Genomic DNA, 25,742 nt, shown 5'->3' with positions numbered 1-25,742 from the left:
TCTTTATCGCAGAGTCTGCAGCAAAGACTTCCCTGATACAGGTTGAGCTTGTTCAGGTAACACTTGGCAGTCATGTGTCCTGTCAAGAGGCCTGTTGTAATCCGCACTTTATTCCTGCTAAGCATTAGCAGTTCTTTTGCAGTTTTAGAGCTTGGATAAAAGCCTTGCTGTACCTATACCCCTGTCTGTTTCTCCAGTGGACATTCTGCTTTTCCCTGATCCAGAGTTTTAGCGCACTACGGGCCATACATTTGGGTATTCCCAGTACTGGCTCTGGACCAAGATAGGATGCCGATGATCCCTGCCTAGCTAGCTCATCGGCTTTTTCGTTGCCTTGGATGCCGCTGTGGCCCGGCACTCAGAATAATTTAATTCTTAAGGGTGTAGAGGTTCGATAAGAAGGGATTTTTCGAAATTCCAGTTCCAAGAGGATGAAACCACAAATATTACAATATTTTTTATTTAAAAAACGGTCAAGTTTCCGAAAAAAAACGCTTAAACGCGTATATTTTATTTTGTTTTTTTACATAATTTAAGATTTTTTAAAAATGTATACAGGGTGTTTCGAAAAATCTGGTCATTGATTAATCACGATCCTGCTTAAAGCGCTTGACGTAAAAAACTGATTTTTGGAAAACAGATTGACTTTAGGGTGTAGAGGTTCGATAAGAAGAGATTTTTCGAAACTCGAATTCTAAGGGGGTGAAACTATCCCTCAAATATTAAAATATTTTTTATTTAAAAACCGGTGAGTTTTTCGGAAAAACTCTTAAATACGTATATTTTATTTTGTTGTTTTACATATTTTAATATTTTTAAAAATTTATGCAGGGTGTTTCATAAAATATGACTATAGAGTAATCACGATTCTGCTTAAACTGCTTGACGTTTAAAGCTGATTTTTGGCAAACTGTGGTGTGTAGAGGTTCGATAAGGAGGGGTTTATCGAATCTCAAATTCAAAGAGGGTGAAAACGCCCCTCAAATATTCTAAATAAAGACATAATTTAAAATTCCGTTACAATGCGGAAATAGATTGAAGTTTTGTGATTGCAGTGATATATAATTTATATGGTTTTGTAACAAATTGCTTGCTATTTTATGGCAAATACTGAAGCTCTGCAAACCTTAATCAAAGCACGTGTGTTTGGAATTTTGGATGTGGCTTAACAGGTCAGGATCGGGCTAAGCCTAGGCAGATTTCTGAAATACTTATAACATATATTTCCTTCGACCACACACAAACTTTACCCGAACCCTGAGAGCGACCCGAACAGTACAGCGTAATAGACTCTTAAGAGATCAACTCATTTATTGAAAATTAATAATGCATAGATACGATAGAGATATGCCAAAAATCACTACCTGTGATATTTTCACAGTGAAATAAAAAGAACAGTTCCCAGCTGTAAACAATTTAAAAATAAATTGCGAATGAGTAAAATATAGTGACCGCTAGGCGGAGTTCTCTAAAATTCTTTATTTAGAAGTGTAATGGCAAAACAACAGTCCGTCCCTGTAAAAATTTACCTAAGTCCAAAATCGCATATCACCCTATAAGATTAACATGGGCGCTATTGGATTGCACGCTCTATATATGCGCAGATTGAGATCGTCCGCTTAATTTACTGTATATCCTTGCGATTTTTTAAGATTATAAAATTTTTTTTTTTTCTACGACTAGCCTAGAAAATGCAGTTTGACACACGGAAAACTCGATCTGAAATTGGCGTTTTGCAAACTGTTGTGTGCTAAGGATTTAGCCTATTGATTTAGCGCACGACATGTGTCATTTTGAACACGACATGTGCTAATTTTAACATTTTTAAACTCTAATGTTTAGCTGAAACGCCAAACGCAACGCAGCCGTCAGAAAAGTGTCATCATTACATCGCAAATTATTTCACAAAACTGGCAAAAACAGAGTGAGTCTGCTGCTAATTTGTAGTCCTACAAAATAGTATATTAAACAACGAGTTTCGAAAACGACGTTTTGCACACGAGTTCGACAGTTTGTTGGCTCGAGCCGCAGGCAAGAGCCACAAGTCGAACGAGTGTACAAAGAAGTTTTCGAACGAGTTTAAAGTATTAAAATAAATAAAGGAAACAAGTTTAGATTGGAATACGCCGCCAAAACGTATAATTGTTTTGGAGCGCATACGTTGTAGGGCGCTGCTATAGCGGTTGCTAAGAACAACCGCAAACAAGAACAGAAATAATTTTCTCTTGTCAAAGTTAGAACCTTCAAAAATTATAAAATCTTTCAAAATTTAAACCGGCCTCATTGAAAAAATACCGAAAAGTGTTCAAAGCATCCATTTTCAAAGTAATTATTGCTATCTTGTGAGTTTAGTTTAAATTTCACTTACTCAAACCCGTGATAATTGTGAAAAAGTAGCATTAAAAACTTAAAAAGCTGTGTGAACTGTGAACTGCAAAAACCATCGTGGGTCGTGGCATAACGTCGGTTTCCAATGTTTCATAGGTATTTCATACATGTCCTTATATAAAATAAAGTTTCTTATATGCAACACACTGTATTTTATATAAAGAACTAAAAGAAAATAATAAATTTGAATAAATAATATTTCGCGACATAATTGCGGAAAAAGCCGAACCGCTCCGAAATGATATTCGATATATAATTACTTACAATCTACCTATCACATTTAATGTTTTTATATTATGTGCAACGCTTAAAATTGTTTAAAATAGCATGTTCTATTCGGAGAAAAATGACTTTTTGTGTCTCTACTATTAATTGCCTCGTATCTGAATCTGTGAAAAATTCTTTTTTGGTTGGATTTTGGATGTTTGCATATAAACTTGAATATAAGATTTTTGTCAAAATAAAGTAAAATAAGTGTAAAATGTTTATTTATTAATGCTTTTTTTATAAATAACAATAAAAAGTAATTAAGTACAATATAAAGGCGCTTGGACTAGATACATATTCATAATACATATAAATTCTTATTTTTATTTTGTTATACATGTACGTAATATGTAATTCTGGAAAAAATCATCAATAAAAAAAAGTTTTTATTTGCCCATTAATATATACTTATATCATATATAAATATTTTTTGTAATAATTGGAAATACATATACAATTTACAGTATAAAAATTATTGTTTATATATAATATTAACTCTTAATACAGAATAAACAGATACAAAATTAAAATCAAAATAGAGAGAAAAAAAAAATTGAAAGGAAAATTATATTATATTTCTAGATAAATATAGCAAAATATTATTACTAAAATTATTCTTATGATGTAATCACCTGAGTTTAAGAGCAGTCCCTATAATAATTAATCTTAATAATTTAATATTTAATCTTAACTCTTAATATAAAATTAAAGTAATAAATTATTACAATTGGAGATCTTCTGCAAAAAGCTGACAACATTCTTTTAGAACAAAATATTCCTTACAAATCAAAATTTAATTATTTTTGCAGAATAAAAAATGATTGGTACAAGTTATCTTAATATTTATTGACAAGTTCTTCTTAAATAATTGGTATTTATAATTTAGGACATATTATTATTTTAAAATATACAGGATGAGTCTTAAATAAGTGCAAATATTTTAGGACTAGTAAGTTATAATGAAAGGAACATATTTTTTTTTACAGTTTTTCGAATAAGTCCAAAATAAGCCACCCCAAAGATATTTGCAGTTATTTAAGACTCGCCCTGTATATAGAAATATTCTTTGACACGAAGCATGAATAAAGGTTTGATAAAATTATCATTATAAAAATACTAGTGACAAAAACTACATGCCTAAATTATCTAAAAAATCATTGTAGGTAATTTTCATATTTTTTTTTATACAAATAACCGATCAGTTTTAAATGCACTGGTTATATTATTAAATTATATATTTTTTCAAGAAAGAAATTTTTTTTTATTACTTGCTCTAGAAAGTTGCTTTTTTTACTAAAAGATAGCTAATTGGCTCTTCTAACAACTGTCGTCACCGGATTTTTTGTTTTTCATTTAATTAAAAAGAAATAAAAAGTATTTTTTCCTGATGTCGTGGCGGATGCGCCAGGCTTCAACTAGTAATGTTATAAACATTAAAAGTTGTTATGCCAGATTTTTTTCATGTTTTAGATGGTATGCATCTAATCTTCCTTTTATAAGATTCAGCTCTATAAAAAATAAATTGTCATAAAACCTAAGCACAGCTAAACACTAGCAAATTTAGTGTCCATCGCATAATCAACGTTATGCTGAGTCCTAATTATTTTTTTGTCATTGTGATTATTTAATTTTGGCCTTAAGCATAGTTGACACAAAGTCGAAAATTAAATGACACCAAACTAGTATTTTTTTAAGATTTAGTGCAAAATGCAGGCATCCAATGCAAAAATAATCCAACATGTTATTCATACACAACAATAATTTAAACGTACAGTGTGCACAAATCATTTAGTTTTTCATCTTGTTTTAGTCATCATCTTGTTTTATTCTAATAACTCCTAATATATAATTTATTGATTTATTTAGGAGCACAATAAGCAATAATCAATAATCTAATCAGATCAGTTTTAGGCTGTAGAATTGTAGAATGTAGCCCCTAAATCATGAATACATAAGGGTTATTTCTTCTGATCGAATTCTTTAGAACTGAGCGTATTGTTGGTTGCATATCCAGTGTCGTCGCACTTATTTGGTCTATTCAGGTCGATAAAATAGGATTTTCAGCGGCGTACGTTGTTGCAGACGCTTTTCTTCCTTGAAGGATGATGTTTGACTCACTAGATGGTGTGGAAGAGGTAGAATCGGTCCATGATATACAGCCCAGCTTTTTTTTTAGCAGATTCAAAATCTTCTTTTTGCAAATGAAGATTAAGAAAATAAAAACACCTACAAAAAAAGAACGTATCTCTAAAATAGGTACACCAATCTACAGGGTGGTCAGAACAGCATATTCTGCAGATCAAAATAAATATAATAAAAAGTTCGTATAAATGGATGTCCTAAAATGCTTACTTTCGGAGATACAGGGTGTATAGAAGTTTCATTTTTATTTCGATTTTTTCCAAGTATTTTCTGAAGTAACGTCAACATTTGGACGGCAATCGGTATCTGGCATGTTTTTGACATGAGAAATTTGATTTTGATGTCAATATGACTTCTACTTCTAGAGGGCACCGCCCAAGGACTGTATATATTCTAAAGCATTGCCTGGAAACTTATATGGTGAAATTTTGATAAAATAATTTAGTACTCACTAAAAACACGGTATGTCGCTAGTGGTAGGAAAAATGATTTTTAGAGGTTACTAGTTTATTTGGTTGCCTGTGATATGCATATACAGGATGTTTCCTAATTAATCTAAAAAATAAAAAATCGTTAGAAAACGGCTTAAGGCGGGCTCTTAATAAGTATATTTATTTTTTTCTCGGCAACCGTTTGATGAACAAGAAAAAATCAAAAGATCAATTTTGTTGAAAAAGGATGGCCAGTCAAGAAAAAAAATATTTTTCTTTAAAAAAGCAGTAGTGTACTATTTGTTAAGCAAAATATCGATTTTTTTTTAATTTTTAAACACCCTGTAGATCAGAAGGGTACTTTAGACCCAATGGTTATATAAAAATTGTTTTAAGAACACATGAGGAATCACACCACAATTTTTTAGACTAATTAGGAAACACCCTGTATATTGTCAACTTGACAATGATTGTCGATAAATCAAAAAATACCTTTTCTGTGAAAAAAGCCCGATTTTCGCAGGAAAAATTTTGGTTTTTATTGAATTTGGGCCTGCGTCTGCAAATACCGGTATGTTCTTTAATATTCTATCTATCTAAATTTTAAATATCATAGTCAGAAATAGTTTTATTATTTATTAACTGTAAAAATGGTATACTTATAAGTTTTATCAAATATTGTGATTTACTTTCTACCTTGTAGTCAAAATTTATATTTAATAAACTGTAAAATATATATATTCTTATGTTTTATTAAAGTTACTCTGATATACTAATATATCAGTGTAACTTTAAAACTAAATCCTTTGAAATCAAATATAAACATAAAAAATATTTACAGCAGAAAAGGCGAAGGCGCTGGGTTAAACGTAGTCTCTACTAAGAATACGGAGGGGCGCTTTGACCCAAAATTTTACTATTAAGTTTCATATCTATCTTAATAGAAGATTATTTTCTTTTATCTATGTTCTAAAGGACTGTTCGATCGCGTCAAATCGCCGCTGTCATAGTCGCTGTGGATGCTTACGTCACGCAGGGACCAGCGCTCCACAGTGCGGCGGATGGTCATTCTAGCGGGACAAAATCTCAGGAGCGATGTTTGGGACTTAAAATCTAAGAACGTAGCAAATGGTCTAATATATGGCAACCATATGGTTAAATTTATTTATTTATTAACAACTTAATTTATTAATAAATAAATAAATACAAGTTAATAAAACTATGATATTATTCGTACATGACACACAAAACCCCTACTGTAAACCATTGCCAAATACATTAAATTATGATATCAGGTGAAATACTTACAAAAAACTCTTTAGCTGTTATTTTTTAATTACTTTATAATCTTGTGACATCCTGTATATTTTATTTTAAAAAATTCTATTTTATTTTGAAAATAATAAATAAGATAGATATTTTAATTTTAATTTTAACACTCGGTAATTGTAAATTCATCTAGTATCTAAGACAATTTTTTTTTTAACTTTTATTAAATCTAGTAATAATCATTTAGTTTTATTATAAATTATCAGAAAGTAAAAAAAGGCTTTAGCATATCGTCATGCTTTATTTAACTAGAACATCATTTGGATGTTTTTGTCTTGAGGAAAATTGTCGAAGTGACTATTGGTGTAATTCATTAGCTGCCCATACACGGAAAGGCCCGGCCGTCGGACTTGGCCTTGAGTCCGGGCCTTTAACCCAAAATACTATAGGTTTGCGTGAAAGGCAAAGTCCGCGGATAGGTTTCCGCTATGGTAATTTGGATGAAAGCCCCGGCCTCAAGGCCAAGGCCAAAAACGGGCCTTTCCGTGTATGGGCAGCTATTAATTTTTTAAACTCAGTGCCTTTCTATGGAGTTATGGTTTCAACAATTAACAGCAGCATCCTTACTCCCACTAGCCCTAAAGCTCATAGTACTTGCAAAACACAATTCTTCTTTTGAATGCTCTTCAATTAACCCTTTAACGAGTCTTTGATTCGTTTTTATACTATCCGATTGAATTGAAACTGTTGGGCATTCACCTGTTAAGCTTGAACTCCTTGTGACTGTGACTACCTGTGTTGGTAACTATTGGTAACTCAAAAGATCTACATCATTCAATATATCAATATTTGAAAAATGTGAAAGTTTGATATCTGCAGAACAAAGGCACGAAGGATTTTAACAAATAATATACCTACAGTAGAAAAGTACATACCTTTGGCAATCTTCCACATAATTTGGCTTTGGAATAAAATGCACTTTTAAATAAAGATTTAAAAGACATTTAAAAAAAATAAATGTTTTGTTTTCGTATGACCTCTGCCTTGCTGAGTAGAAAACGATCAAAACGATTGGTTGATAAAAATGTATCGAAATACAAAGAATATACACGACCAAAAAATAATTCATGCATTTTTATATCAATTGGAATGTTTATTATTTATTCTTATCAGTACACATTTTTTGGCTTATTTCTAACCGAACAGTTTTGTCCCGCTAGATTTATCTTCCGCCGCACTGTGCGCTCGTCCATCAAACACAAAAATAACTGTCACTATCTAAAATCTTTAGCGCCAACTTCAACTCGGTCCCTAGATAACGTAAAAAAACTGACAGTACAGGAAGGTAGGAATCGAACTATCCTTATCTCTATAGTATCCTTGGGCACAACCTACATATTTTTTAACTGGTTTGAAGAGTGATAATTTTTCGTCCGTACCTGTATAAAACTACTGAGTAAAAAAATATACATTTACAATGTTTTCTACGTAAAAAAGGTCTCTTGGTAAAAATCGCTACGAGGAACCGTACTCAAGATTTTTAGAATGAAAATAGTCAATGCATGTCATAAAATTGACAAAAAAACATGTTGAGTAGATAGTTATTTGACTGAAATGATAAATATGGGGACTTTTTATTTTTTTAAATTAATCATAAATTTTTCTTCGAAAAAAGATGATAAAACAGTTTTTGTTGAACTTTTGACTCAAGATCATTTCAAATTTATGATTCTAGTTTAATAACTATTTAGTCAACATATTTATTTATGTCAATGATGACAGGTATTGATAATTTAGATTCCAAATATCTCGAGAGCCATTGCTCGTAGCGATTTTTACTACGAGATGTTTTTACGTAAAAAAACGTAAACGTTAACTATTTAGTCATCATGTTTAATTTATGTCAATAATGACAGGTATAGATAAATTCCAAATATCTCAAAAACCAATACTCGTAGCGATTTTTACCAAGGTACAATTTTTACGTAAAAAACGTCCTAAATGTATATTTTTTTACTCAGTAGTTTTATGTAGGTACTGATGAAAAGTTATTAGTCTTCAAACAAGTTAAAAAATATGTAGGTGGCGGCCTCTACAAGTAGGGGTCATATTGACATCAAAATCAAATTTCTCATGTCAAAAAACTGCTAGAAATTAATTTTCATCCAAATATTGACGTTACTTCAGAAATTATTTGGAAAAAATCGAAATAAAAATGAAACTTCTACACCCAGTATCTCCGAAACTAAGCATTTCAGGACATACATTTATACGAACTTTTTTACTTATTTTTATTTGCAGAATATGATGCCGAAGTTTCCGGAATACAGTTCGGACTACCCTGTATAATAAATATCAATTTAATCTGCTTAAAAGTAATCTGCTAGTAGATAAATCATCTATCACTTGTATAATTTCTTATATATGTATTTCTTTGCATACCTTGACAGCAAGTTATGGTGTCCAAAACTATTTCCAAAGTTTTCGTAAATTCGCTATACGAAATCATATTTTTGAAAAAGTTTTGCAGAAGTTCTACCAACCAAATGATACCCATAACGACAGCCAGTTTTACTAGTAACGTCAACCTGAAAAAAAGATTACTCTATAGTATAGAGGATTTGTATTTCTTCTTGGTTATCCCAATATTGAAAAAATGTTTAAACTCAATATAAGAATTCAAATTTTATAAAGATTTACCTGTCTTTAGCTAGAATGAATCTTCCACTATCATTTTTTCTAAAAGTATCGTTCATCTTCTGAATTTCATTTTGAACTCTGATGCAGTAAATAGCTGTTCGTACGAATAACACAATATTTATAATTTGTAATACCATGTATGGTACAAGGAGGAATACCACCCTACCATAATTCACTAAAACAAAAGATAAACAAACGTCAACATCTATACAGGGTCCCGCAAAAATGCATCTAACATATAGATGTTACACGTATTTTTGACAGACAGTCAGACATATGTCAATTCATAGATTGACATATATCTGACGCACTGGGTCTATATGAGGATAGACCTAAGCTCTCTACTACGGCATAAAGAAAATAAGTTATATATAAATAAATAAACATTATTTTTTTACTGCAAAGAACTTGATGCCTTCAAAACTTTGACCAATTTTACGAATATTTATTTTAAAATATATACAGGGTGAGTTTTAAATAAGTGCAAATATTTTTAAGGCTGGTAGATTTCGATAAAAGAAACATATTTTTTCTTTTCCGTTCGCTATATCAAACACAAGAAACGCTTACAAAGGATCTCGCATCCTTGAATGCCTATTTTATAAAATGGAGACTTCAACCCAGTGCAAATAAGACAGAAGTGGCTACCTTCCATCTTAATAACAAGCTGGCGAATACTGAAATAAGCGTCCAGTTTGGTAACACCACTCTGCGTAATAACAAATATCCAAAATATCTGGGGATTACTCTAGACAGTACACTCTCATTTCGAAAACACATAGAAAATGTTGCTGGGAAAAACAGAACACGAAACAACATTATACAAAAACTTTGTGGTACTTCTTGGGGTGCAAAAGCAACAATAACACTTCGGATCTCCGCCCTTGGTCTGGTATTCAGTGTGGCAGAGTATTGTGCACCCGTGTGGTTGAACAGCCACCACACAAATCTCGTAGACAGACAGCTAAACAACACCATGCGGCTGATTACAGGGACAATCAGATGCACCCCTAGCTACTGGCTTCCAGTTCTGAGTAACATCCTACCTCCAAATCTACGCAGAAACGAGGCTCTTCTTAGAGAATTTGATAAAATAATAGCTACCCCAACGCTACCTGTTCATAAAACACTTCCTGCTTTACAGGTGAATAGACTTAAGTCGAGGAATCCACCTTTGCGAACAGCTGAACAACTAAAAAGCAGTAACTACAACTCTCGAGAACAGTGGCTTCAGTTATGGAGAGAAATGGCCGATGCGCACCTATATTCCTGGTTCAAACATAACTATTGCCAGACACCGGGTACCGATCTAAAGCGGAAAACATGGTCAACTTTGAATAGGATACGCTCTGGCCATGGAAGATGTGCGGATTCCCTTTATAAGTGGGGAAAAATACCTTCCCCAGAATGTGATTGCGGATCCCCTCACCAAACCATCCATCACATAACTAGAGAGTGCAACCTACGCGCTTATGGTGAAGACTGGAGGGACTTTCTGGAGGCTTCTCCATCAGCTTTGGAATGGATAGGGCATCCAGATGTTAATATATAGTGTTCGTAAATACGTTTTTTATGTTGTATTTTTATATTATACTTGTTTTTTTATATTTACATTGTAATGTTTTCATTTACATTGTAGTATGTATTATTTTATGTCTATGTTTAAGTGTCTGGTTTTCTTGCATGTATATGAGCCATACGATAAATAAATAAATCTTTTCCGTTTTTCAAAGTTCTTAAGTTAGTTAAGAGGTTTTTACACAAAATTCTAAAAATTTTCATTTTTTTCGCAAAAAACCTCATAGATGTGTTTCTGGGGTCGAAATATACCACCCCTAAAAATATTTGCACTTATTTATGAATCACCCTGTATAATAGATCCCACAAGTTTTTACGTAAAGAAATATAGTAAAAGATACCTGATAAACTTAAAAAATCTGGAAAATCTCGAATAATTAAAATTTAATGAGTCATACTTACGTTTCCTCGGTAATTTGTTTACTATAAAATTATACTATTTATTATTTTTGTAATAACATGTAAAACAACACGTTAATAATGACCTAGAAAAACAGACTTATTGTCTAGAAAACCTGTTGAGAGAGGTTAGTAATAAACAATAATTACAAATAAACAATAAAAAATTGTTATTTTCTATTAATTAAGTATTCAAAAATCTGGCGAGTTAATATTATGGGAAATTCCGAATTAGTATCGTGTTATTAATATATGGGTGTATTATACTGTATGATCGAAAAAAAAATAGAAGGAAATAGAACAGAGAAGTATACAGGGTGCTACAAATTCGAGGTACGAGCATTGATATCTCGGAAACCGTAATAGCCTTGATTAATATAAACAAGGGTAATAGATACGAAGATGGTAAAATTGGGGCAAAGTTGCGTCTTGGGCTGTTCACCAAGATGCAATCAAAAAGTTTTAAAAATTTCAAGGATTGCTGAGTTTTTTTGGAAAAAACGGATTTTTTTGAAAACTAATTTTATTTTTTCCTGTCGTTACTTTTTAGAAAATCAAAAAATTGACTGCACATTCTCACAACCACTTTATTAGGGCTATCTGATGTTTGATTTTTAGATTTTCATATTAGCTGATAATTTGTGAGATACAGAGGCAAACTTAATTTATTTAAACACGGACCTGTTTTTTTATTTCAGATTTTGAAAGAACTCAGTCTCCCGAGTACAATGATATGTCATACTTTATACTTTTTTTTGTTTTGGGTACCTTAACAGCAACAAAACTATTTTTTTAAAGTCCGACTCTGTTTTTTAAATTATTTAATCTGATTATATTCATCGCGACAATATTGATCAGTGCTAATTAACATTGAATAGGGAAAATTGAGCCAATTGAAAGATTCAAATAAACAATATCCAGATCAGCAATTTAAAGATACTATTTTTAACTTTTCTTATTGTGAATTTGAAATTCTCAATGTACGATCGAATAATTTGCATAATATTATTCGTAATTATTATGAATAAATTAACTTCTATAAACTAGTTTCTAATGCTCTGCATAGTCTACATATTCGAACCATCCTCCCTATTGCGCAAATTTACTTTTCATCAATTTTATTTATTTAGTAACTGCCGAGATGTGTTGATTTCACTTTTTTGTAAAATTTGGACCTGTCGAATTACTTGATGTCATCAGACGGTCCAGGAACCTCGCTGACCATTATATTGCTCTACCATTTCCAATCCATCTTCCGGGGAAATGATTTGATTGTTTATATTACATTTTATTTATATTATTTTTTATTATTTTATTGCATTTGATTTTCCATGTTCAATCCACGTCACTGTTAAGTTTGAAAGCTTATCAATATTGTAACGATGAATATATTAAATATTAAAAAAAAACAGAGCCGGACTTGAAATTAGTTTAAATAAATTGGGTCCAAATTTCCAAAACAAAAACAAATATTAAGTGTGGCATATCATTGTACTCAGGAGAGCGAGTTCTTTTAAAATCTGAAACAAAATATGCAGGACCGTATCTGATTTGAAAATCTAAAAATACTATCAGATAGCCCTCATTAAGTGACTCTGAGAATGTGCAATTAGTTTCTTGATTTTCTAAAATGTAACGACAGGAAAAAATAAAATTAATTTTCAAAAATATCCGTTTTTTCCAAAAACTCAGCAATCCTTGAAATTTTTAAAATTGTTTTAATGGCATCTTGTTGAACATCCCAAAGCGCAACTTTGCCCCAATTTAACTATGTTCGTATCTATTACGGTTACCGAGTTACCAATGCTCGTACCTCGAATTTGTAGCACCCTGTATAATAGATAAATAATACAACACATAAAAATATCTTACCATTTTCAATAAAACAATATAAATTTCCTATACGAGGTTGAACTGAATCTGGCAGAAAAGAAGTATTTTCCAAGATGATCAGTAGGATCATGTGAACGAGAGCTATTCCCCAAGCGTACAGACAGTAGTTCAAGAATTTTCTGAGATTTTTCTTTTTCTGTATCACGCAGATTGTCTTTTTTGGACTCCTAAAATATAAAAAATATATATAAATTGTCAATAAATAATTAAGTGGTATAACATTTTTATAAGTTTTTAAAGTAAAAGTAAAATGGCTTAAAAAAAACCTGGCTCCTTGTAAATATTTTAAATAAATTTTCATATTTTAACTTCTAATTTTTCTAAATTTTAAATCATCACCAATTAATTAATATTTTAACACGAAAAAAATTAAACTAATTATGTTTGTGTTAAGTGAAAAAAGTAATAAATTATCTATTTTTAATTAAACCAGAATTATTGTCCGCCACGTCACTACACGTTGGCTATTCATTAACATGATTGAAATTTAATAGTATTTAGCTACCGGATATTCAACCACCAGCAAAAAACAATTTAATAATCTATTAATACATTAGGATGATCAATTTACGTCAACATATTTTCCATAAAATTTCAGATAAATAAATAAATAGATAATAGTATTATTTAACAAAAAATTATCAGAATTTTAATTGTCGTATTAGGTATTCAAATACCAGTTAGTTTTGAGTTTTGTTACAAATAGTTCTATTTGAAAATATACATAGTTGTTTTTTAAAAATTTGTCATTTAATTTCAGTGGTTAAGACCATATTATATAATATTTATTTTATTTTCTTAGACTCGGTATATCAACATACAGGATGTCTAAAAAGTTTGGCAGCTAAGACATTTATCACACAGAACTTATTAAAAAATAAAATCCTGTATATTTAATTTACAGCTTACCAACGGTTATACCACAATTTAAAAATTCTTCTATTCTACTTCTGTAACTATTTTTATACAGAGTGAGACTAAATAAGTGCACATCTCTTCAGGACTGGTAGATCTCGATAAAGGAAACATTTGTTGAGTTATTTTACTTTGAAAATTTAAAATAAAAAATGTTGTTAACTTTTTTAATTTTTGTTCTTCTAAATTTACTCTACTAAAAACATCTAAAAATTTTTAGAAAAATACAAAATTATCATGGACGTGTTCGTGGGGTCGAAATATACCACCCCCAAAAATACGTGCCCTTATTTAAGATTCGCCCTGTATATTTACTTACCCAAAAGTGCCCCAAATGTCATATGATATAACGTTGACCCACGCATGGGTGGAGCAGTTAAAAAATATTAACAAATAACCTAGAAAAATAAAAATTAATTATTATTATATAGAAAGAATATAACTCTAATAAAAAAACCTTTAATTTTGCACCAAAGATCATCTGACTTCATCATGGACAGTATCAGTACTAACATCAAAATAAACATGGCCACGCAGTAACTCACCAGGACCTTCCCAAAAGTACTTCTTGTCTCGCCCAAGTAAAAATACAAAGCAACCGTCATAACTAAAAATACACACGAAGCTATCTTTGCCCATAGAGTAAAACTGAACTTGTTGTTCGCCTGCCTGTTTTGGAAGCATCGAAAAACGTAGTACCCTGACATGGATCCCTTGGTGGCATGCTCAATGCAGTACCCTGATAAGTCTGATTCCAGTTCTTGTATGAATTTGTCCGAGTAGTTTGAGTAGTACTTGAAAACGCCATCTTTGGTGATGCTGTATTGGATGGTGTTGGACGGGTAGATGGTGACGTCAGGGCAGCCTGCGCCGTAGATCAGTTCATATTCATCTGAAAAAAAGAATTTTCTTTTTATAAAATTATAATGCCGGGTCCAGACCAAGAAAAAGAAACAACGACAAGACAGAAACATTCATGTTTTACGACAAAATTGCCAAAAATTCGATACATTTCTGCGTAATGAGGAGTAATGAGGAGGTGTTTTATCCTTTGGATTACCTAATAATTGTTGTAATTTATTATTAGCACTATACACAAGTTTATAATTGACATTCTTAAAAATTCCTTTTAGACCACGGGATAACTCTCTATCAAACGGTACTGAAAAATATTTTGACGTATCTTTCTCCGCTTGAAAAGTCGAATTTTCAGAAATCATTAAAAATCTATACCTACGTTTTCTAATTATTTTATCAACTAGTGAAGGAGAATGTCCATTACACTCAGCTACATTCCTAATGTAATCCCTTTCTATTTCATATCTTTCGTTGGAAAGTGGAAAACTAAGTAATCTATGAACTAAGAAATTTAAACTAGCCATTTTATGTTCTAATATGATTAGGAATATACCTGCGTGTAGTGGTATTTTTCCTATAGATATCAAATTCCAGGCAATTATTAGTATTTCTAATAACTAATACATCTAGAAATGGTAATCTGTCGCTCAATTTCATGTGTAAATTTAATGGAAGGAAAACGATTATTTAGAAATAAAATTATCTATGGTGTCTGAATGTGTGAAAAAAACAGCAAAATATCATCCACATACCTAAACCATACTCTTGGAAAATACTCAAACTGATTCTTAGCCTCCACTTCAAACCTGCTCATGAATAAATTAGCCAAAAATGGAGACAATGGATTACCCATTGCTGTATCCAGCTGTTCAAAAAAGTTGTTATTAAATTGAAAACAATTTTGTTTCATACATAACGATGTAAGCTCAATATATTCAATCACAGTTTTGTTGTCGAGACCATTTGCGTTCAGTAATTCCTTCAAGTAGCCTAAAATATGTGGAATTGGAACACTTGGGGACAACGAAGATACATCAAAGGAGACCAAAATTTCATCTTCATGCAATGTTATATTTTTAATTTTGTTAATTTGCATGACAACAATATTCTACTAAAATACTTTATTCTTATGTGCACTGTTTAGATTTACTTAGTAATGGAAATAGTAAATTATTCTTTTATATCATAGTAGTTCTTTAGGTTTAATTGTTTTTCTCATGTAGAAGTAGAAATTATCAAGAGCAGGAATGATAAAAAATAAACAAATTATAATATAAAAATAAGTTTTCAATGAACACCCGAAATAAAAAATGTTTTGATCATAATTTGCTACTTTAATTGTGTCGAATTTGACAGTATCGGGTCTACTATTATTAGAAAATTTATGGTATCGTCTCATTTCAGTGACTGTGTATTTATAAACTCTAGGATTTCTGAAAAACGAAATTCAAAGTAGAGCAGAAAATACCTCTTAACTAATCGTCACTCATCTTAAGTCAGATTAAAATCCTATAGTTCGTTTATTTTTTTAATTCTCTCTAAATATTATTGCATCCTATTTTGAGTTACACAACTACAAGCTTTGAATACTGTTTCTTGTGTCTTATTCTAAACTTTCACTTTAATTCTATGACGCCTGGGTTTTTCAGAAGACCTAAATATCAAAGGGGGATTTTTTACATTAATTATTTATTTAATCTACGACAATGTCATTATGACACATTTAACATTGTCATTTGGATTTGACATTGTCACTTTCATAATAGCACTAGTGCTATTATGAATTCATAATAACACGCAAATTTTAAAATAAGAAATAAGCAAAAAAAGGTACCTAAATACGTTTATTTATTGTAAACATTAATTATATCAGTACAATTGGTTAAATTAATTCCAGACAATGACAGGTGAGTTGAATTTTTAGAAAGTAAATTTATTTCCTGAGTGCTTGAACTTGTTGAAGACCCATCATTGCCAGAAATGTTACCCAAAATATTACATGACACTTTTTTCTTGTTTTCTTTGGAATTTTCTATATAGCTCTCTGCTACTGTGTTAGAGCGCCAACCACCATGTCTTTTAACAGTTAATAAATCCACTCCTGAATCTGCAAGCAACGACGCAGACGATCTACGGAAACAATGTTCAGTGTATTTTTGTGGATTTGGAAGACTTAGGAACAATGCTATTTTATACGGCATTTTTCCTAAAATATTAATGCCAACGGGTTGCTTAATACATTTTCCATTTCTGTACCCCACAAAAAATCGAGTATGCTCTGTGTTGCTTGGCTGCATATATATATCTTCGCATTGTCCTTCATCTTTAACATTTTTGCATTGCAGCTACAGATTTGTCAACTCGATACGCCGCGCCGGCAGGCTCCCGCAAGTCCCACTCTCAATGAAACTTTTGTCGGGAAATAAGTTTTATCATCAGCTTCCAACAAAAAAACGAGTTATATCTTCTTTTCTTAAAATTCTAGATTTTTTTGACCGAAATCCTTCCGATTTTAATTTTAGAAATGCAATTAAATGGACGTACTTACTAATATATGTATTTTTCTTCACTGATATAACTGAACGTAGCATGGAATAATATACCCAAAGTGATGAAGCCTTCCTATGTTTTGAAAGATGTTCGGTTCCTTTCCCTTTACACCAATCTTCAAGTTTTACATAGGCTTGCTCGTACGTTTGTCTTGATTTCTCGGGAAGTAGGGAATGGACAACGTTTTGCGCAATGCCTTCAATATCCGAAGGGACACTTTCAGAATCAGAATCACCCAGATTAATATTATTTTTTGCTTTTTGCTAAAACTGAACGTTTAACACAAAATTGAACATCAATAATTGAGTTGTCAAAGTCAAAATGGAAACAATCAACATGCACGATTACCAAGATAATTGTAAATCTTAATTTTTATGAGGATATCTCTGATATTTTAAATTAAATCAAATCTCTTTGGATCGTCCCTCGTGTCGCGTCGTAGATTAAATTTTGAATGATACACGTTCGATACGAAATTTTTAATGAAACTTGTAACTCGGCTAACGCCTCGAGGCTTAACGTTACACGCGTTTCACTATGATGTTCGTATCGAACTTGTATCATTAATAACTATAATGTCACGCTTAAAATCACAGACATTTAATAAATTATTTAAACAAACACGGTTCTTTATGAATATATTATACATACTATATAACGGTATACGGATATAAATAAATGCGTGTGTTATAATTAAAAAATATACTAAATAAAAACCTTATTGTAGTTGTTTTTTTTTTGAAACTCACGTTTCGAACCAGTAGAAATCCCCAGAATTAATTCCAACACAAAACTTTTCCTATTCGATATGCTTTAATGGGGTACATAGGAAATTCCCAAACCCAGATAATCATATACAGAGTGTCCCAAACTGACCGAAATGAAAACAGTGATTTATATTTGATTTGTTGAAGTGTCATATTATCTACCTTTTTCTTAATATTAGAAAGTGGAAGGTGACCAAATATAGAATAGTATTAAAACTAAAAGCGTTTCGGACTTTGTCTTTATTTATTTTGCTTGCATATGCAGTTCGTCTGCTGGATCTGTGTCTATGAAAGGAATGCGGACAAAAAACATTTAAATAAACAGCAATATATTTTATACGTCGACTTGACGAGTACGTCACCGCAAATCGCTCCGCCCACTCATGTTATTGGCTACTTGCAAATTTGTCGAATTTTTATTGATGGGACGCGTCGTCTAATTTTTTACGAGAAGGATACCCCGTAGCCACAGAACGGACAGACGTACTGTACATATACTGCCATTACTCGCTGACGAGTATTCGACACGCATCAGAAGATGGTCACGTAAGGTGTTTTCTTTCATGAGCTTTTCTGTGACTGAAAAGCCCGATACGTGATGTTATCTGCCTACCGCACTCCGGACATTCAAAAATCTCATTGCTTTGTTGCCTCTTTACTTTTTGGTTGTCGCTGGTTAACTGAGTTTACAATTCTTCTCCGTTGAGTTCTATTGTGCGCCACTTCTTCCCACTCATTCTGCATGTTAATTCCCTTTTAAGTTTTCGTGGAAAATGTCCTTGTACCTTTTCAGTTGTCCACCCGGCCTCCTCTTACCGTCTACAAGCTCACCGTAAAGCAGAGGTTTTGGTATGCGATTTTCTTGCATTCTGCATACGTGACCAGTCTTAAGAGGTATTTTGTAACCATAACTTCAATACTCTAGCAGTTAGTTTTTTCAAGGACCGATACGTTTGAGACATGATGGAACCACCGGATTCTTAAGAGTTGTCTAAGGTGTCTCTGTTGCAACTTGTTTAATGCGTTCATGTATCGGCGGTACGGCACCCAGGTTTCGCTCCCATATAACATGGTGGGGATTATAATTGCTCGGTACACTGCAAGTTTCATTTTTGTACTCAAGTCATGATTGTAGAAAACCTTGTCTTTTAATTTCCAGAATGCTCTTGAGGCGCTGCTAATCCTGTGCTGAATTTCAGAGTCGATATTGGCCTTTTCCGAAATCAAACTGCCGATGCCGAGGTAATTGAATTCCGCCACATATTCCAATAGTTCTTCTCCGATTTTTATAGCATTGTTGTGATCCTCCGGGGGAGTGCATATGATTTTCGTTTTGTCGATGTTCAGCTTAAGGCCCAAAGCCTCGTATGCCCAGGAATATGTGTTCAACATCTCTTGTAATTGTTGTAACGTGTTTGCAACTAGAGCGCAGTCATCAGCGTATTGAAGTTCTGTGATGAATTTTGTACGTGTTTTTGCCCTGAGTCTTTTTATGTTGAACAGACCGCCGTCGTATCTGTATTTAATGCCCAATCCTCTTTCCTGCAGTTTGCTGTCCACTATAATGCTATTTTTCTTACACAACGGTTCAGTCAGAATAAGTATCACTGACCATTATCAAGTGCTATTATCAACTAAATCCTAAAAATCACCTGTGAATTTGTTGGGTGTAGTCAAGCATGAGGTTTTTTCTCTAAGAACACCTGCATTGGAACGTTTTATGAGTGGTTGCCATATTGTTGAACTTTCCATACTTGACTTGCTAAATATTTTATTATTGTTAGAAACGAATATGGCCTCTTTAAATTTGCGCTTTTTCCAATGGGGTTCTTTGTGGACAACCCGGGCTTCCGACCATTTTATGTTGTGGTGCTTGGACCGCACATGATCAGCAATACCCGGCTTCATTGTTTCACCTCTTATGTTTTTTATGTTCGTCAAGTCGTACATGTAGAGGACGTTTTGTCTCTCCAATATACGACTCACAGCACTCGCAAGGTACCTGGTAGATGCACTCTTTCTCTTGGTTTGATGATTCGGGATTTGTTTTTGTTAGGAGTTAGAGTAGTCCCAGGCTTAAAAACAGTTTTAATTTTATATTGCTTAGCTATTCGCCTGATCTTTCCTGATGTTCCTTTCAGATATGGAATCGTCAAGAGAGAGAGAGAGCATCCTCAGTGCTCAGGCTGGCGATGGCGCACCGATGAGTCGGACTTGCAATTATTGGACATAATATTGTCTAGGGATTTTGCAGAGTAACCATTCTGAAGCAAATTGGTTTTAATATTGGATCTCTTTTAGTTTTAATACTGAATCATTATAATATTGTCTAGGGATTTTGCAGAGTAACCATTCTAAAGCAAATTGGTTTTAATATTGGATCTCTTTTAGTTTTAATACTGAATCATTGTCTACCACATTCAAAGTAACGATGGATGTCACAAGAAACAATTCAACTTATTGGTTGAAGTATTTGACGATATTTTGCTTACACAACGAATATTATTATACCAAAATTATACACTGACGAATATCAGTAGTTTGACGAATATCAGTAGTAACAATAATATACATCGCCTTATAATAATATCTCCATTTAAATATTAAACTATATTTGTTATTTTGAATCATTATGACAAATGATATCATTAAGACACTAATAGAATACCAACACAGATTATTAGTTAATTATTATGTAACTTTCACCTTAACAGGATTTTATTGTCATTGTCTATATAGCAAAACTGCTTCATCAGGACGGGTAACAATAGCTTGGTTTTTACAATATATGTACAGGGTGTCCTCAATTAAATGACACGGCTTTCAAAATAGTTTTTTTAGATCGTATAATAATTTTCTTATGTGATTTTGTTTTTCAATTAATTCAAGTCTATAAATTCTTTCCTTTTAGTGAATCACCCTGTATCTGTTGCTGTTGTGTAAAAAGCTACAGGGTTAAAATCTACGAATATTTGAAAACTTAAATAAATTGACGTAAGTGTAAATATTTTTTTCTAAAAATAGCGAATAAAAAATATTGCATTGTTATTCATTTTATTGTTATTTTAGATTTTCTTTGAGATTGTTATAGTAGCTATTGTTAATTATTGTTAATCAGTTGTAATAGATGGTTAAATACCGGAAGCAAAACAATTTTTGTTAATAAACCAACAGAATATATACCGGGTGCGTAAAAAGTGCCTCATCCCTATAACTTTTTATTTTTTCAGATAAAACAACGAGATTTGGTATGTTGGTCTATGACATAAATTAAGATTGATTGACACATTCAATGATTTTCGATCACTTCCGGTTTAACGGGAAATGACTACAACTTTTGGTTTTAAATGGCATCCTCGGTATTTTTTACTTTATTCGATAGAAAATGACACTCTGAATAGAATGGCATATCATATGTCAACTTTTGACATTTTCGCATATGATTTGTTTGAAATTGTAACATGCGGTTCATAACGACAATTTGACTCGAAATACCAAGTGTGGTATCAAATTATTCGTAAAAAAATGTTTTTTTCAAAGATGCTAATGAGCCACCCTCGTTCCATTTGAAAAAATTGAAATATAATTAAAAATACGATTTTGGTATCTTTTCACTGGCCAGAACAAGACACCAAAAACATTAGACGATCAAATCTATTTTTCCAAGGCTCCTTGATTAAAATTAGTGTTTTTAACACATTCAGCCATGGCACTCTAGATAAAAATTTAAAATACCATTTGTTTTTAATAGAATAGTTCAAAAGTTGACACATTATATGTCATTCGATTCAGAGTGTCATTTTTCTATCAAATAAAGTAAAAAATACAGAGGGTGCCATTTGAAAATCAAAAGTTGTAGGCATTTCCGGTGAAATGGGAAGTGACCGAAAACCATTAAATACGTCAATAAATCCTAATTTATGTCATATACTAACCTACCAAATCTCGTTTTTTTATCTGAAAAAATAAAAAAGTAGGGTTGAGCCACTTTTCGAGACGCACCCGGTATAACTATAAATATTTCAATTGTGGTTTTCTTGGGTATAGGTTTCTTTATTAAAAATTAAATAATCTCTGGGTGTTTTTAAACCATTTGTTTGCCGACGTTTCGATTTTTTTTGCATATCTTTCTCAAGGCATCTCAGATGTTGTTTCGGCCGTTGAATTCTTATATTCAAGTACCGTACGACCCCAATTTTTTTTATTTTTAGATAAAAAAAATAATTTCTTCATAATATCGCAACAGAGGTAGTAAATTAAATTTACAAAAAAGGAAACTCAGTAAAGATCCAGTGATTCTAAAAATTTAAGCAATAAACATTTTTTTTGGAAATTTTAAGTAAAATAGCTCTCTTATTTTGGAGTTATTTGGAAAACGATAAAGAGAAAATATGTTTCTTTTATCAAGACCTACCAGCTCTGAAAATATTTGCACTAATTTAAGACTCACCCTGTATATATACTTTTATTAGGGCGATTAATGTCTAGATATTTTCAATATTTATCTAATAACTCTTGGTAAGATAGGTTCCATACTGTTTTTTCTAAATATAAAATTGATCGCGAAAAAAAATGATGTAAGATATTCAAGAAATATGAGGCATTCCAGAGATGAATTTTATTAAAAAATGTGTCATTGTTTATAGCTATTAAACAAAATTTAATAGAGACCAAATTTCTTTTTGGTTATTTTAATAATCAAGATTTGTTTAGATAAAATTTGCCAATGTTCTTTGTACTTGTAAATTTGAACAGTGAATCTCCTCATTCTCATAATAATAGAGGATATAGAGAAGAGAATAAAAGTAGGAAGACAAAATGCATTAATATTAATATATCTATAATTTTAGTTATAAAGTTCTTATTTTAGAAATTTTTATTTATTATTATTATTTTTCTTTACTAAGATTATTTTAATTTAATATGATTATTAATGTAACTGCTTTGTGTTCTTTACTTCTGGTTTGTACATCTTGAGTACCTTCAATTTGTACAGTAAGTTTTGCCTATGTATAATCGGTGAAAAAAATAATTCATTAATCTAGCTAATTAGACTAAATAAAATTGATACTCCATTAAAAAAAAGTATTGTTACAGTTAATTAGATAGTTTTAAAACAGATAAACTGATACATATATGCGTGTTACATTTCGCGTGGGTGGCAAATATGTGGCATGAAATTTATTATATCAACAAGCATTAGGAATAATTAATTATTAATTTAATGTTATCTCCTTCCTGAGTGAGAAAAACATGTTTAGAAACATGCCATCAAAAAAAATAGTTGACTTCTAATAAAAATATGATTAAAATTCTCGTTAAAATTTTACCTTTTTTATTATTTAAAGTTTTGTTTTTACTAAAAAGATTTAATAAAAATTACCTGAAAATGATTTGTTCAAATTTGTTTGGTATCATATTGAGGAAAATATACTCTAAAGCACAAGAAAAAATAAAATAGATGTTAATAAAAATAAAAAAAAATAATTAAATAAAATAATATTAAAATTAAATAATAAATAATATAAAAATTAATTGGTTTGCTTGATCTAATTTCTTATTCATTTTCTGAAAAATTCGTGTAAAATGATCATATTATACCAACTAAAATTAATATGGTATTTCCTATGAACACTTTGACCACACCTTACAAAAAGTATAAGAAAAATTATTACGATTTCATTCGACTTCAGTGAAAAACTAATTAAAAATCTTGAATTAATATATTAAAATTATCGTAGTATTTCCCATAATTAATGTGACCAATATCCGACAGCTGCAAATCGGAAAAGAGAAGTAGTTTTCGTATACAGGGCGACCCTGAAAAAGTTCGGTATCAGATAATTTTTTCTTTTTTTTAAGACTTGAGATTTTTACCCAAATGTTTTTTGTAAAAATTTGGAAAAAAAATCCACAGATAATACAGGGTGATTTTTGAATTGTTTTTTTTTAATAAAATGCAACCTGGAATAATTATGGTAAGATAGATAAATAGTGAACAAACATAGATTTTGAAAATATAATAAATAGTTATCAAAACAGCTGAAAAAAAATGATGTTCATTTGGATTAAAAAATACGCGATGTTCCATTTGAAATACCCTGTAGTAAAATACGATATCTATACTTTTTACTCGCCTTGTACAGGGTAGGTCAAACGATAGTAAAGTTAATTTTTTCACATATTTTTAGAATTATAAAGAAACCTTAAATAGAAAAGTGAGGGAATGTTAAGACATACAATTTAAAATTATTTCTAAGTATACAGGGTGCTTCAAAAATTGTGGCTGATATAACATAGTATTTTTTCTTTTATTTTTAGATTCTACCTAACAACTTCCGTTGCACGTCATCAGTGACACCATGCGTCGTCTTATGGAGTTTGCTGGTGGTCGTATTATGATGTGCAACGAAAGTTATTTTAATTTCCTTATATGTTATACACCTAAAATTAGTAGTTTTTATAATATTTTAAATTATTTAAAAAAATATTACATTTCAGTATGATGATTTTGCCAAGAAATTTTTATAGAGATGCAGTAAAAGATATATGTAAAGATATTTGAGTTAAATGGTACAGGGTGTTCAAAATAAAATTAGGAATTGCGACAAAAAAATTAAAAAAATAATGTTTTTAAATGTCTCACCCTATACAATATACACATATTATTATTTTTTCTGATAGTTTTTATAAAACCCCCCATTCAAGTTTTACTAACTATATCATACAGCTATTTATGTATCTTAACCCCTACAACTTTTCTATATAACATTTCTTGTAAACGTCTACTCTATTGTTGACTCACTCTGTATAATATATCATGCAGTATTGTATATTTTAATACAATTAATATATGAAGGAAAATTAATATAACATAATTTCAATTTAAAAAAAAATGTTAATTTATAATTTGTTGCAAAGCAAATGCTCAGAAAATGTGGTGTAAAAATATTCATATTTTGAAAACCACTCGGTATAGATAATGACATTAAGATATTTTTGGAAAAAGAATTACATCGTAAATCAACTGAATGAAAAATTATACAGCATTTATTTATTAAAAAATTTTAAACAACTTTAGTGTCAAATATATTAACACCCCCGGTATATTTATGAAAGTATCTTTAAAATGTTCGCTACTATTGTGCATATATTCAAAAGACTGGGCCACCGTGTATATGTCCAATTATTTTGAATACAATATTATACAAAATGAATTTGAGAATATTTATTGTAACTTTTTTTGTATAATTCCCTTTTTATATTCTTCTCTGTACGTATAAATTAATTAATTTATCTATTACAAACCTTCAGGATCCTCGATATACGTCGAATAAGTCTGATCTTGAATCTCAATCCCACGAACAAAAGTATCTTTACAAAACCCACCTCCTACGAAACTCTGCCCATCAGGACAGCATTTTTTGAAACACCTAGCATCATCGCAAATACTCAAATCTTTCCTGCACTGCCTCATCAACATCTCACCACCTTGATTCCTGTCCAAACATATTGTTCCTGGCTGTTTTGAACCCAAAACCGATTTGATATCCAGATCATTTGGAAGTATTTGATCGTAAATCAT

The 25,742-nt window shown here is 31.1% G+C and overlaps 1 protein-coding gene across 1 annotated transcript; it reads right to left on the bottom strand.

Annotated features, from left to right (window-relative positions):
- Positions 1-3,976: 3,976 nt before the first annotated feature.
- LOC115878647 (G-protein coupled receptor Mth2-like) lies at positions 3,977-25,742 on the bottom strand. The gene is made up of 7 exons (XM_030895191.1): positions 25,466-25,742; positions 14,440-14,874; positions 14,302-14,380; positions 13,047-13,234; positions 9,198-9,372; positions 8,940-9,085; positions 3,977-4,881 (listed from the first exon to the last, which is right to left on the bottom strand). The coding sequence occupies exons 1-7, from the start codon at positions 25,740-25,742 to the stop codon at positions 4,694-4,696; spliced, it is 1,488 nt and encodes a 495-aa protein (XP_030751051.1). The 3' UTR covers positions 3,977-4,693.

The sequence above is a fragment of the Sitophilus oryzae genome, unplaced genomic scaffold (assembly GCF_002938485.1).
Source record: "Sitophilus oryzae breed Bouriz unplaced genomic scaffold, Soryzae_2.0 scaffold_1521_pilon_pilon, whole genome shotgun sequence".
Taxonomy (NCBI): domain Eukaryota; kingdom Metazoa; phylum Arthropoda; class Insecta; order Coleoptera; family Curculionidae; genus Sitophilus; species Sitophilus oryzae.
The sequence above is the reverse complement of the archived record's forward strand: the minus strand, read 5'-3'. Positions and strand labels throughout refer to the sequence as shown.

What these genes read in the sequence shown, in the direction of transcription:
- LOC115878647 (XM_030895191.1), bottom strand. Translation starts at nt 25,742, where the DNA reads ATGATTTACGATCAAATACTTCCAAATGATCTGGATATCAAATCGGTT. An exon ending in TTCATTCTAGCTAAAGACAG is followed by an intron (nt 9,086 to 9,197) that starts GTAAATCTTTAT and finishes TCTTTTTTTCAG; the next exon opens with GTTGACGTTACTAGTAAAAC. An exon ending in CACCATAACTTGCTGTCAAG is followed by an intron (nt 4,882 to 8,939) that starts GTATGCAAAGAA and finishes CTTTTTTTGTAG; the next exon opens with GTGTTTTTATTTTCTTAATC.